Source organism: Botryllus schlosseri, chromosome 2 (genome assembly GCF_051294905.1).
Source record: "Botryllus schlosseri isolate E-star chromosome 2, Bs_hap1, whole genome shotgun sequence".
Lineage (NCBI taxonomy): Eukaryota > Metazoa > Chordata > Ascidiacea > Stolidobranchia > Styelidae > Botryllus > Botryllus schlosseri.
The window spans coordinates 5236055-5249066 of NC_137237.1; the positions used below are offsets into that span (position 1 = coordinate 5236055).

General features: G+C 40.7%; 2 protein-coding genes across 3 annotated transcripts; one reads left to right on the plus strand and one right to left on the minus strand.

Moving 5' to 3' along the window:
- Positions 1–946: 946 nt before the first annotated feature.
- Positions 947–6101, plus strand: LOC145433134 (cytochrome c oxidase subunit 6A1, mitochondrial-like). The gene is made up of 3 exons (XM_080310078.1): positions 947–1120; positions 3075–3220; positions 5939–6101. The coding sequence occupies exons 1-3, from the start codon at positions 1033–1035 to the stop codon at positions 6023–6025; spliced, it is 321 nt and encodes a 106-aa protein (XP_080166204.1). The 5' UTR covers positions 947–1032; the 3' UTR covers positions 6026–6101.
- Positions 6102–8625: 2524 nt separating this feature from the next.
- Positions 8626–12948, minus strand: LOC145433135 (uncharacterized). 2 transcript variants are annotated; one of them, XM_080310080.1, is made up of 6 exons: positions 12552–12935; positions 11058–11178; positions 9970–10083; positions 9508–9616; positions 9349–9439; positions 8626–8778 (listed from the first exon to the last, which is right to left on the minus strand). In XM_080310080.1, exons 1-6 carry the CDS (start codon positions 12627–12629, stop codon positions 8653–8655), a joined length of 639 nt encoding a protein of 212 aa, XP_080166206.1. In that variant the 5' UTR covers positions 12630–12935; the 3' UTR covers positions 8626–8652. The 2 variants fall into 2 exon arrangements, with proteins under 2 accessions (XP_080166206.1, XP_080166207.1); XM_080310081.1 differs by lacking the exon at positions 9349–9439 and having other exon boundaries at positions 12552–12948.
- Between the last annotated feature and the right edge of the window lie 64 nt (positions 12949–13012).

Consider the following 13012-nt stretch of genomic DNA (forward strand, 5'->3'; position numbering starts at 1 on the left):
AGGCTGTCGTTTATGATAACGATAATGATGAAATGTTGTCATTCCTGTAACCTCTCGATTTTAAGAGATGTACAAAACAATGGAGTCATTTCGAAAATTGAATGCAGCCCAGGAAGCCCCAGTGCTGGTGTGCCTGTTATGACAATACACGATACATGTAATTGGGTGATGGAGATTTGAAAATGTAACTGATTACGGCAATTGAAGCGTTTTCATGGGCCAATGCATTAGATTTAAAAAAAATCCGCAGTAAGCATGATCGATTCTTTGTACACGTATTGTCTGCTATAAAGTTGCGCATATGAGGCGTTTCAAGTTGTGACGTAACAAGTAAATGACATCACATTTTAAAAGAAAATTGTTCTCTTGTGACGTCTTCTTATTGCAATCGTTATTTATATTGTCATATGTCATCCAATATGTGTTCAAGGCTCCAAGTGCTCTGAAGCAGAATAAATATTATCTTCATTACTTTCCAAAGTAATTCAATCGACAACTTTGAGATTTTGCTGTTGATACATTGATGAACTAATCACCCCATGTCTGGTCATCACTAAGGCAGGCAGCTTATGGTATAGTACCTTGCATGACTGTGAATAAGACCATTTTGAAAAGGAAAAGGACATTTCATCCATCCCCTTCATAGTACGGTTATGAGATTATATGATAGAGTCCAAGAAGCTGGACAGTAGGTCATGGTTCAATCAACTGATATATACCCAGCTTTCTTGCTAGATGGCAGGCGCTTGGGATATACCGTAGGGCGTAGTGTAAAGAGGAAAAAGGGTGATGCTGACTCTGCAACCTGCGGTTCTATGGCGCAGACGAAAATAAGCTCCTGTCCTCCCTCTCTCTTATCGCAACGTGCAAACTCTGAATTACCTTGTTACTGGCTACCTACACAGCCAAACACTCAGTGTGGAGTGTGCTACCGTTGAGATCTCATTCTCAATTAATTGTTTCGTACACCGGTGTGTTTCTATTTCAGTTGAATAAGTTACATAGCTGTGATCATTAGAATTACAGACAGAGATGCGGGCACTTTTAGCAAAACGTATCCTCCAACCCGCCATTGCTAGAGGAATGTCTAGCGGATCAGCGAACGCTCACTCGGGACCAGGTAAAAAAATTGCATTTTATTTCAGGCAACAATCAATGAGGATAGTTCGTTGGCAAGTTTTTCCATCAATGCGGAACCAATAATTTATGCCTTACTGGGTAATTGAAATGGATATCGGCCTGAGGACAAAAGCATCAGTGCTGTAGAGCAGAGCTAATGCTTTTTACAATCATCATACACTTGATATTTTATGAAATAGAATTTTCATAGGTCATTGTTATTTTGATCCTGTATCTATTGTACTCATTTATATGCAGTTGGCATAGGTTGGATTGATTTTCTTGGCGTTTTGCTGAATTATGTCAGCTTATATTTTGGCCTCCATTCATGGCATGGGACATCAATGGTCAGTTGATCACTAGTTGGTGATTCGTAGGTAATGGCCTTGCAGACTTAGGGTGGAGCCCAATTCTTCTCCTCAACTAAGTAATGCTTAAATGCGTATCTCCACTCAACTAAGTATCGATCGATACTCAGCGTTGAGTGCGCGCCAATTCTCTCAACTCAGTTGAGTATCGATTTCCAGGCGTCATTTTCCGAAGTTGTGTTGCCAGATTTTTTTAGCCTTGAACCAGACACGCGTGAACGATTTTGTCATGACAACGAGACGCTTTCCTCGTTATTTCGTCACAAAACTTACTTACGTATACGTCGATCTCACTGATTTACCTTATCAATACCCTTCGAAGATGGCCCATTAGAAATACTAGAAGTCCTTGAAGATACCCACAACGTTCCATTGCCCCACAGAAGTATATTCGCAAGATGCCACAAACCCATTCGAAATTTATCAAGTTAAAGTTTCACAACAGGCCACAATAACGTAAGTGCAGGCCTCTAAGAACAAAAGAATGCGTCGATATCATGTAAATAAATTGAAAGTTGACATTTCTTCAGGATTTCTTTCCAATCGTAGATCGTCCATGCACGAATCACTTAGCTCCTCTACCATTAAACTTTGCCATATCCACTCTACATTTTCTCCCTGATATATTCAGCATTTTTTGTTTCCAAAAGCTTATTGCTGGTCCGTTGACGGGGAGTCTCGTCTGAATATTGATAGGCCTGAAGGTATAGTGACTCCATCCCAACACGGATATCACCAAGAATTCTATCAGTCCAGGTTCAAAATGCTGAATCTTCTTAATTGTGAGAGGAGCATTCGTAAAGTGCCGGCAGCGTTAAATTCAATCGCTAGCAGCAGCCCAAAACTTGTCGGTTTTGCTTGACGATCAACCTTTGTCGCCATTTCTGTATCTATAAATTTCAAATGGCAGTTGACATGACTTACGGTATGTATAATAAAATTTTATGGAACAAAATCCACCAAAGCGCACTCATTCACTCAACGGAACTTGACGCTAACGAATTGATACAGCAGAAGTTACCATTCCGGAAAATCGCGATACCGTACAAGATGCCGAAATGGTACAGCAGGCGCCACTGATTTCATCCGTTCAGGAGAAAGCAATAGAGTACCGTACCGCCGGTGTCCGGTATTCCGGTATTTGGCGAACCCCGCAGCGACTGTTGCCTAAAATGCCTACAGTTGGCTGCTCGACCGCAAAAATTGACACTTAAGTCTGGTGGTCCGCTGACTTAGATTTGAGTGCCGATTCGAACGCATTTGAGTGTGAGTATACTTTTTGGCGTGAGTTGAGTAAAAAATTCGCTGCTGAGTAGAGAATCGCTACTCAGCAGAGAAATTGGTCTCGGCCCTTACTGTCTGACTTATGAATTCGGGAGGCAATGCTACAAAGAGAATAGTTGCACAAGTATCTTTTCACTGCCGTGACCCTGACCCAGTCTAGTGTTTTCCAAATGCAGGCCTGATTTTCTGCCCGGTAAATGGTAAACATAATATCTATCCTGTGGAAAATTCCTTCCAAAGTTTGAATTTAATGATATCACAGAACCGGTTCGGCATGTGGTTGATATTTACTCGTCTCTTCAGATTTATGGAAGCTGGGAACCTACGTTTTTGTACCAGTCTGGGTTGTAGGAACCGCGGTTTTCGTATACCAACGTGAAATGGAGCATTTGGCCCACCATGTCCGACCCGAACATAAAGAATATTCTCATTTGGGAATTCGCAGCAAGGTGAGTGACGAGATCTCCCATTAATTTTAAAGCTCTTCAAGTTTGTATGATGTGTGTGAAGTGCACATCAGTCATTCTCAGATTCTGTGTTCTGCGTTAACCACGATCGGGAGGTGTCAAAACAGGCACGGTCAATTTTTCTAACTAAAAGGATGCTGTGAAAACTAAAACCTATGCGAATCTTCAACTTCATTCCCAACCTTCTATATGTCACCGACAATCCGCATGACCCCTTGTGATATCACTTTGATTCAGCAATGGTATTCCAACATATAGGCTTATTGTGACACATAGACCACGGCTTCCAGCCTGAGGGACACGATCCCCGAAGGGGTCATGCGGTCATTTAATATATTTTGTAGTTTGCGGATAGTATATCAATTATCGTAATTTACACAACACATTATACAATCTTCTTCTCAGTGTTAAATTTTGATACTTTACTTTTTAATGATAATACGGTATGCAACGTTCTGTTGATTTTGCCGTTTGAATATTAAAAAGAATACTAGCGTGAGTAGCATCCCGGTAATCTTTTGTAAACTACAGGTTTATCACAGCCTTGATTTTCAATTAATTACTACTCGATGACATCGTTGTGAATTATCTAGAGCAGGGGTTGGCAAACTACGGCCCGCGGGCCGCATGCGACCCGCGAGAGTCTAAAGAAACTAATAAAAATATTGATAACATGCGTTCTAAAAATCGAATTACAGTAGGGATGTGATTAAACCTTTTCTTAGTATATTTAACCATGATAATTCTAAGGCAGTGGTTGTCAAACTGGGGGGCGTGAAGGCATCTGAAGGGGGCGCGAAGCTGAGCTCAACTGAAATTTTTTTTTGCGCTCCGCGCGATTTCCATCCTATTCATAGTTATTGCTCTGTATTTAGTGTGAATTTCATATTTAAATATCTCCCATCCCATCCACAGTCGTAACCTTCCATGCCTTTAAACTATCCGTTAGGTTTGCTAGCTAAGGGGGCGCGAAATCTTTCACCGTCATATGGTGGGGGGCGTGTCTTAAAAATTTTGAGAACCACTGTTCTGAGGTAAGTTCTTCCTATATTATTTTTATGTTTAATTTCTGACGCCGCAGCCCGATCTCAAGGCCCACGCAGTTTGAAAGGTTTCAACTGCTAAACATCACAGAAATCCTAAACGACATTGACATATTTCGGATCACGAGTGTGATTTCCGATCGGCCACTCCAGTTTTAATTATTTCAGTAAAACGATTCGTGCGTGTCTTAGGTGAATTTGTTCTCTGTATGCGTAGAATTAGGGTATTCATATTTTTTCTGCACATAGGCTCGTGGAAGCATGTTTGAAGCTAACATGGTTATGATGCTGTCAGCATTGTGTGTCCTGCACCTGAACCAAAAGTGGAATTAGTAAATCTATGAACAGATTGCTGCAGACAGATTAAAATTTCAATCCTGTTCTAAAATCGGGACAGCCGACTTTCATTTCTATAGTTTTGACAAATTGGTTATTGAGGTCGACCAGCCTATGAAATCTCGTCACTGTTTCTGGCGCGCATCAAAGCAATGTCTGGTTTGCTTTAAATAGGCATATATATTATCTCCTTGTCCTCACTATTTAATCAAATACCAATTTTGCGTTTTGGATTATAATCCCTATTTTATATAGTGAGGCCCGCGAATGGATTCAGATGTTGAATGCGGCCTGCGATCTCAAAAGTTTGCCCACCCCTGATCTAGAGAGTATATTGGTAACGACCATAAAATATGAGAGTAGGATATGCGGCGTCATGCAGGTACCTTTAGTACTGACTGGCTAGGCCTCCCACATGAATAGTTGAAATAAATGAACAAATAACACGGAACTTGTTTTGCGAGTGTGGAACAGATTTTGGTGTTGGCCTACCCGGTAGAATTTGATTGACAGTTCCTTACTCTGCGGTTACCAATGAATAGAATATTGAGCCTTGTAATCATTTCCCAAGACATTTTATGCGACTACAATGAGAAAGCATTGAGAAGAAAATTGAGTTCTGTGAGCAAAAAGTTCGGGAATCCGTACCCAGTGATGTGATTTTTGTGGAATTCATTTGATTGTCCCCTTCCCCTACCCTATGATGTTTACAAATAAAATGGTCAATATGTGGATATGATGGGACTGGACGGCTGCATGTAGGTATATCCATCACAGCAAGTGATTTCAATATGAATATTCGTCGCAGTGGAATCAAAGTGACTTATGTCCAGTTTTCAAATTTTAAAGGTCCATTTTTAAAACTTGGAAAAAATCAAGTTTTTGAAAAATTTTCATCATTTTTCTGCCATATCTTGGCCATAGTTATGTTATGTATGTTTCATCCATTCAAAGTCAGTCAGGGCCAATATATGGCTGAAAGAAGACGAAAACTGTATGTAAAGTCAATTTTCTCAAAATGTGTAAAATGGACATAAGTCACTTTGATTCCACCGAAACCAATTATTCAATTGTGTATTGAAGTCATGTGCCTCTAAAAGTCTCTTTAGTGATCTTAATTGTGCAGTGACATATCACGACTGGAATGAATGTGACAAGAGTACAACGGCAGACCTCCCTGAATATAGAGTTGCGAGCAAATGTAGAAAGGAACATGAAGTCGCCTAGTTTTTTTCAAAATCAAGTTCTGGGCTCGCGTTTACGACCCTGAAGGGCCCTCTCCGGATAAAACCCCGGTTTTGAAGCTTTTCTTTTCTTGCAGGCGTTCCCGTGGAAGGATGGCAACAAGTCGCTATTTCATAACCCGAAATCCAATCCCTTGCCCGGAGTCGGATATGAAGAAGATTGAACATATAAAATTTGCTTTCCTTTCGTAGTGGTTTGGCTTGACGCTGAGAAACAGAAGATTAAATACTCGACGTTCATCATGCGTGACGGAATGATAGGTGTTTCGAATAGATTTTTCTAATAGCGCTATTGATATCTACGTATAAGCCTGCGTACAGCAGCGGGTGTTCGGTGAGACGCAATGAGAAAGGGTCAGTTGCTGTATGCTACTAGAATCGAAATCGTTGATCAAAACGATGCGTTGATGGTCAACAGCGGGTTTTTTAGTTGTGAATGAAATATCCTATCTGCGGTCCCGATATCCCTACGGTACACGCTACTTGTTCCTACATGGTCAGTTCGTTTCCTGGGCGACGCCTCGATACGCCAGTCAAACTCTTTCACGTCGTAGATTTACTTTCGTCGTCTACCGAGATGTGCGCTAACTGTATAGCCAGTTTCAAGATACAATGAAATGAACTATGAGAACCCGATATATGCATGGATGAAAATATCTACACTGGCCGTGCTCAAGCTTCATTCTCGTCTTCGGTGCAACAACCAAGATCGGGGCGAACACATAATCAACAAAACCAGTGCAACGTTAAGAGTTTGGGTCCCGGAACACGCGCGTCCATAGGCCGATAGACACGTCGCTGTATTTGACTTTTCTCGCTTGAAGTATCATTAAATCTAGGGTGACCATATTTTGGAATACGGAAAGGAGGACACTTTTTAAAAGTCCTAAAAGTTAGTTGAACGAAATTGAAAACAGCTGACTTAGAAATATTTACCGAAAATCTTGTGATGACTAAAAAAACCGTTCATCACTCTGATTCGACTCCCGAATGACCCACTCGAACGTTGGCATTGCCTATTTCGCGTCAAATATGCCCATTTTCAGTTGACCCTGTCCATTAGCCTAGCTGTAAAGGAGGGCATTTAGGCGTCCTCGGAGGACACATCCTCGTATGGTAACCCTATTTAACCCCTGCCTACCAGAGATGAGCAGATTTGAAATTTCTATGTCCTAATCTGATTCCAACTAGAAACTCAGAAAAGATGCTAATTTATGCAAGGGAGGAATTGCAAATTTTTCTTTCACAACCAACATTCTCTTGATTCAAGATAACTTTGCATAGGGCTGCTCCTCTCATGCTCATTGGCACCGAGTGTACCATACTCAAGTACGAGTAGAAGTACTTCTTCCATGATCAACCTGAAACTACTTGAAGTAGAATTGACTGACTTTAAAAGTACTCAAGTAAGTAAGTAGTTGTGGAAACGATCCTATTTCGTTCACATGGATTATAAAAAGGTGCAAATTGAGCTATCCGAAAGGTGACGAACCCTATTCATATTGATGCATACCAGTAGGTATCCAATTTTCGATAGCATAACATAAGCATTCGTCCACATCATGGGATGAAAATGATAGTATTGATATGGAAATGCGATACTAGTCCTCTGTTTACTCAAACAGCACGTTTTAGAAAATATCATGGTATTGCGCACTCAACCATGTTATAAGGCCTGTAGTTTAGTCGAAGAGCAATACGGAGATGTTGTGTTGGATGCGGTGTAAACCCTTTCTTCGATTCGTAAACGTTAATAAAAAAAATATGCTGGACCGTAAAAATGTTATATTGTGTAGCTTCATTTCTGGAAATTGAAGGCATTACTACACTTGTTTTTATACTTCAAGATGTACGTTGTCCAGACAAAAGAACTCAAATTAATTTGGAATCAAAATACATGGTACTGGGAATTGAAAGTGAAATATAAATCTAAAAACGGAACATGTATTTAATGTCTTTAGTCCAGAAAGTTTCGAAGGTTGGTATGCTAAAACAGCTCTAAAACTAAAAAAAAAAGTCCGAGTCCACTTTTCCAGATTAGGACACGCCGTGGACAGCTAGATCACGGTATGATAAGTAAATGCTAGATTGCAAAACATCAGTTTCAAACGTTATGATAAGCCATATATACTGTGATGAAATATTTGATATGGCGAAGGGCGACAATGCGGTGTGAACGGAACCACGCCAACTCACTACCTAAATTATATTCACCGATACTTTCGTGAAATCATACTGGATACTCCGCATTCACTGCGCGCGAAGCGTGACGAAAATTCTGGGCTTAACTCAACTTTTATGAAAATTAAATGTCGATACTCCGTGAAAACAGCCCCGAAATTTCTCAGGCTTTCTTCCTGATTGGAGGACTAAACTACTTCTACTTGACAAACTGAAAATAGCGAAAAGTAAGTAAGTAGATCACAAAATATTATGAAGTAGAAGTAAAAGTAGTGAAATTCAGATCTACTTGAGTAAGTACCAGAAGTAGAGGAAAGCTACTTGAGTACTTCGAAAAAGTAGAAGTACTTCGTTACTGACCACCTCTGAGTGTAGTGCACCATAAGTACATTAATAACTGATCTGAATAAAGTTTGTCGCCATTTGCCACACGACATATCAATCTCCCTGAATATCGGTAAATCCAATCCTAACCCATGCTCATTTCTGCTGCCTACACGACCTACAAACTTATAGACCGAGATCAAATGCCAGTCCTCGATGCTGGACTCGGAAAATATGTTGATAACTGACGACCATCGAACGAGGTAGTAACGAGTTTCTTCTGTAGTTACTGTTCGCTGAATGATATTGAAAAAACCAGTAAAAATGTCAGCAGTTGCGATTGCATCAGTAGCTTCGCTGAAGAACCACCTGGGTCCTGATCCAGTGGCGTCGGAATAACCGCATTGTTGCCCTGGATAAAATAAGACTAATAAAGTGCACAAATTGGAACATAGGACTAGCTTGGGAATTAGACTATTATCCATAGGTGGTGGTTACCAACGCATGCATGGGTTGCGACCAGGGCTCTGGAGTCGGAGTCTGGGTAATTTTCGCTTGATGGAGTCGGAGTCGTGAAAACTATAATAGCTGGAGTCGGTGCGTGTAAAGACCCAGGAGTCGGAGTCGGTACGATTACAGACTCAGGAGTCGGAGTCGGTATATTGAAAATGTATGGAGTCGGAGCCGGAGTCGGTAGTAAAATTTACCGACTCCACAGCCCTGGTTGCGACCCAGACGTGCGGGTATAGCCTGATTATTTTTGGCACGCTTGTTCTCTGGTATATTGTATCTGAGGCTTAGAAATTACAATAAATATGATTGAAGATGCGTAGATAACACAAGACTTGAAATATATACACCGTATTTGTTTGGATAGCAATATCTTTTAAATCGATCGCCTTACGAACGTGTTGGGAACCAGAAAGTAATATTCGACTGTCCCTGTGGCTACTATAGTTTGTCTAGTCCACTATCATCGTACCGCTGATTTTAAGCTGATAGGGTAGCTTGGCGTCCGTGTTTGACACCAGTTCTCATCGTAATTCCCGTCGGTGGCACTTTCTATGACGATCCTGTGATACAGTTTTAACGGTATTCAGCCATTCACACAGTGTATCGGGAGTCACAATTATGATATTACCTGTACCAGAAGTTCACGGTACTTCCCTCGCATGACTTACAGTCAAATTCGAATGTCATCGTGCTTCCCGTACCGATCTGGTCACATTTTGATAATTGTGCATTGGTGCCTGAGAATTCGGAAAAATAATTCATTTTCCATCGCACAAATTGAAAGGTCTATAACTAAACGAACGGTCAGCTTTATTTACGGAGAAACAAACAAATAGCCTAACATTATTTTCAAAATATAGTCCATGGTTTAGTGAGCCTGTACGGATCAATGCTTCAAATGAAGTCACAGGCAATGATGATTTACTGGTCACCCGCTCTCTTTAATACAGTCTCACTGTCACTTGTACGAATATTATACGATTATAATGGTCTGACTGGATTTTTAACTCTATAAGCCTTGGCAAGTTCAACGAAGTTCAAGTATCAGGGATATCTAGATATCCCTATCAAGTATAAAGTGATTTCTTACAGACTGATTCTTCCCCGGGAGGTATGATGCAAGCAGTTCCGGATGGACTGTCAATTGAAACTTCATAGTGCCTTCCATTTCCGCTAGTATCCTTGACCGTAACGCATGGTTTTGCTGAACCGATAAACATAATAGATGTGAGCATGGTCAGCATGAAAGGCATAGTTGTTAACGTCCGGGGTTTGTAATAACTGAATGATTTGTGCGAGCACTGGGCAGGCGTCAGTTCAGCAGCTTTGATCACGAATTTGTACGTAGGTGTATCAGCAATCAGAATCAGTGGCGTAAAGAGCATATATGCTACCGCCCTGGCTTTCGTTGAAAATGCCGCCCAAATTTTGATATAGTTTCAATATTTTCAATTATATTTACTGGAAATCTTGTTGTGTTGACTAAAAAAAGGTCATCACCTCACATTTTGCCGCCCCTGGTGCAGAGCCGCAACCGCCAAGTGGCTGCTATACGCCACTGATCAGCATCAGCCAACACGGTCAGAATGACTAAGCAGCGATGGAACCACCCAAATAAAAAAGATAATTTTCAATCTTGCGACGTCTGTATATATCTGTGGTAGAGCAACATATTACACTATTTATTTGCCAACGATATAGGCTAATGCATAATCTCCATGACTGTCGCAGATATGTCAAATGTGATAAATAGGGCGTGTACGTGATTTCAAAACTATCGTGTTCGTCAAACAGGGATTGATGTTTATCGCCTGGTGTTATGTCGATTTCACGGATAAGAGGATGGTGAAATTTCAAATAACTCTTCTTTCAACTTGATAAAAATTGTACAATGCGAGCATTTCAACTATTGAAACAAGTTGATGCAAGTTGATGATATCGAAAACAAATGCGCCTTGAGTGGTTGAATTCGCGAAATCTTGTCGACCACGCAAACGAAGTGAAAATACTTTACCCATCACCGTCGTCGGTCAATGCTTAATCAAACCAGAGATATCTAGTTCTAGATATCCCTGAATCAAACTGAGATTCATCCAGAGGTGATCAGAAACGAAATATTGGTACTTTTTCGGATCCTGCATGGGCGTCGTGTATGAATTGATATATATCTTAACTTACTTGAATCGCCAAACTTAACTCTCATCGGCATATATCCTAGCGGTCTCGTGAGGCTCGCATTTGCGGCTGTTACCGTAACAAACGTTTGTGAATAATCACTTGCGTCAATTGATGTCCATTCCTAAGAAAGTAAGAACAATATAAACGCTGGTATGTTATGCATATATGTGGAGCATCTGGAACAGCAAAAACGCAGTATTATGCCCTCGAGTTTATTTACAATTTATACAGGCCTTTATATTGTTTGATATTTCATTAGCGCAGTCCCATTGCATTCATACGGTACTCTCTGATAGGTTCGCTGAATCTGTTTCCGTCTTAGCAGTAATGCTGTTGGGGAACTAATTGGAATTTCGAGAGAGGAACGAAAACTTACTCGTATCCCATATGAATTATTTACCCAATTATCAATACCGATACACGGACTTCTAGCTGCATCGTTGTCTCACAAGCCCAAGCAACCCCTTATGTCCCAGCCCTGGGTGGCATTAACAACGGCTGCGAGAACCAAGTTTCTCGGTGGAACACGCTTCGCTTCATATTGAACCATCGCCACGCGGGCTGTAATGACAACCTGCATCTCGCGCACACACTGAAGGCATCCTACTATGCAGCTTAACCAACGACCAGCATCAAAAATAGTGGTAGGATATTGAGATTTTGAACTTATCCAATATACCCAAAGGTGGTCATGGTAAGTAGATGAAGTACTTCTACTTTTTCCAAGTATATTCAAGTAGGTTTTTCGAACTAGTACTACTTACTAAAGTGATTATATTTTAGACTCCTTTGACTTCTACTTGACCATTTTGTTGGCAAAATATTTATTTTTCCGCAATTTGGATTTTGTAAAGCAGAAAGTACTTTTGGCATGCACTTGTATCCCTCGTTATAAGTGAAATCATCATGGCAACTGAGCGAAAGATCCCGCTGTATCACGATACCGTAGTGGTATGATCCGCAGATGCAACACCAATAGGTTGAGAGTAGTTCGAGTCCAACCGAGGCGATTTTAGTATCCCCTCCGAGTTGGCGGCTTATCTAGACCCCTCCTCGCCATCTGAGCTGTATAGCCTCCGTATACGATGAAGCCAAGAAGTGGGGTGTGCTACTAGTCAGCAGATCAGTATTCAAAATAAAGAATATCGACCTGCTGTAAATAACCATTGCGATCGAAAAACTATCGAGTAAATCTACTTTTATGAACCACTTACTTGAACACTTTTGAGATCTATATTTTCTGCTTTTACGTGAGGTAGTTTTCCGTGACTCCGACGTATATTCTTGTACTTGAGAATTACAGCGTTACTTCTACTTCTACTGAAATAGTAACGCTGACTACCTTGACCCCCTCTCAATATAACCAACCTCTGTTCCAATACGGAATAATTCTGTTTATCACATTTCAATGTCGCCCAAGCTAGATATACATCATGTTCTAACACCATTCACAACTCTCGAAGAAGTTTCGAAATCATAAATCATATTACTTACTTCACAATTGCTGTGCGCTTGCTGCAGAGTTACCAGGACATGTAACAAAACGTATGCTATCCTGCCTAGTTTTGGCATGTTTATAAGCCGGCAATATAATATCGTGATGTATCTAGTCCTAGAGCATAAGATAACATTTGAATCTACCACGAATTAGGCCTATACTCTCAGCATGATAAATGCATATTCTTTGTTCCACTTATGATTACATTTGAGTAAAACTAGTAACTTGGTGCAATCAATTGATCATTCGACCTCGCGTTTCATCTGGTTTGAAACAGACTGACGAATTAACACATTCTCAACGCCCGAAGGTTGGTTACATTCGCCTTATCAAGTAGCGGCTGCAATCGACAGCCATCTGACTGTAAAAAGATCACTGCGGCTGCGCTATGTCGAACAACAATCCTCGCAGTTTTTTCAAGTCTCGCGACATCGCTGTCCTAAATATAGCTTCTATC

Bases quoted from the DNA above. Each gene is read 5' to 3' on its own strand.
- LOC145433134 (XM_080310078.1), top strand. From the start codon at position 1,033: ATGCGGGCACTTTTAGCAAAACGTATCCTCCAACCCGCCATTGCTAGA. The intron at 1,121-3,074 runs GTAAAAAAATTG...TCGTCTCTTCAG, and splicing joins GAACGCTCACTCGGGACCAG to ATTTATGGAAGCTGGGAACC. The intron at 3,221-5,938 runs GTGAGTGACGAG...CTTTTCTTGCAG, and splicing joins ATTTGGGAATTCGCAGCAAG to GCGTTCCCGTGGAAGGATGG.
- LOC145433135 (XM_080310080.1), bottom strand. From the start codon at position 12,629: ATGCCAAAACTAGGCAGGATAGCATACGTTTTGTTACATGTCCTGGTA. The intron at 9,440-9,507 runs GTAATATCATAA...ACTGTATCACAG, and splicing joins ACCGTGAACTTCTGGTACAG to GATCGTCATAGAAAGTGCCA. The intron at 8,779-9,348 runs GTACGATGATAG...TATTTTATCCAG, and splicing joins CTATCAGCTTAAAATCAGCG to GGCAACAATGCGGTTATTCC.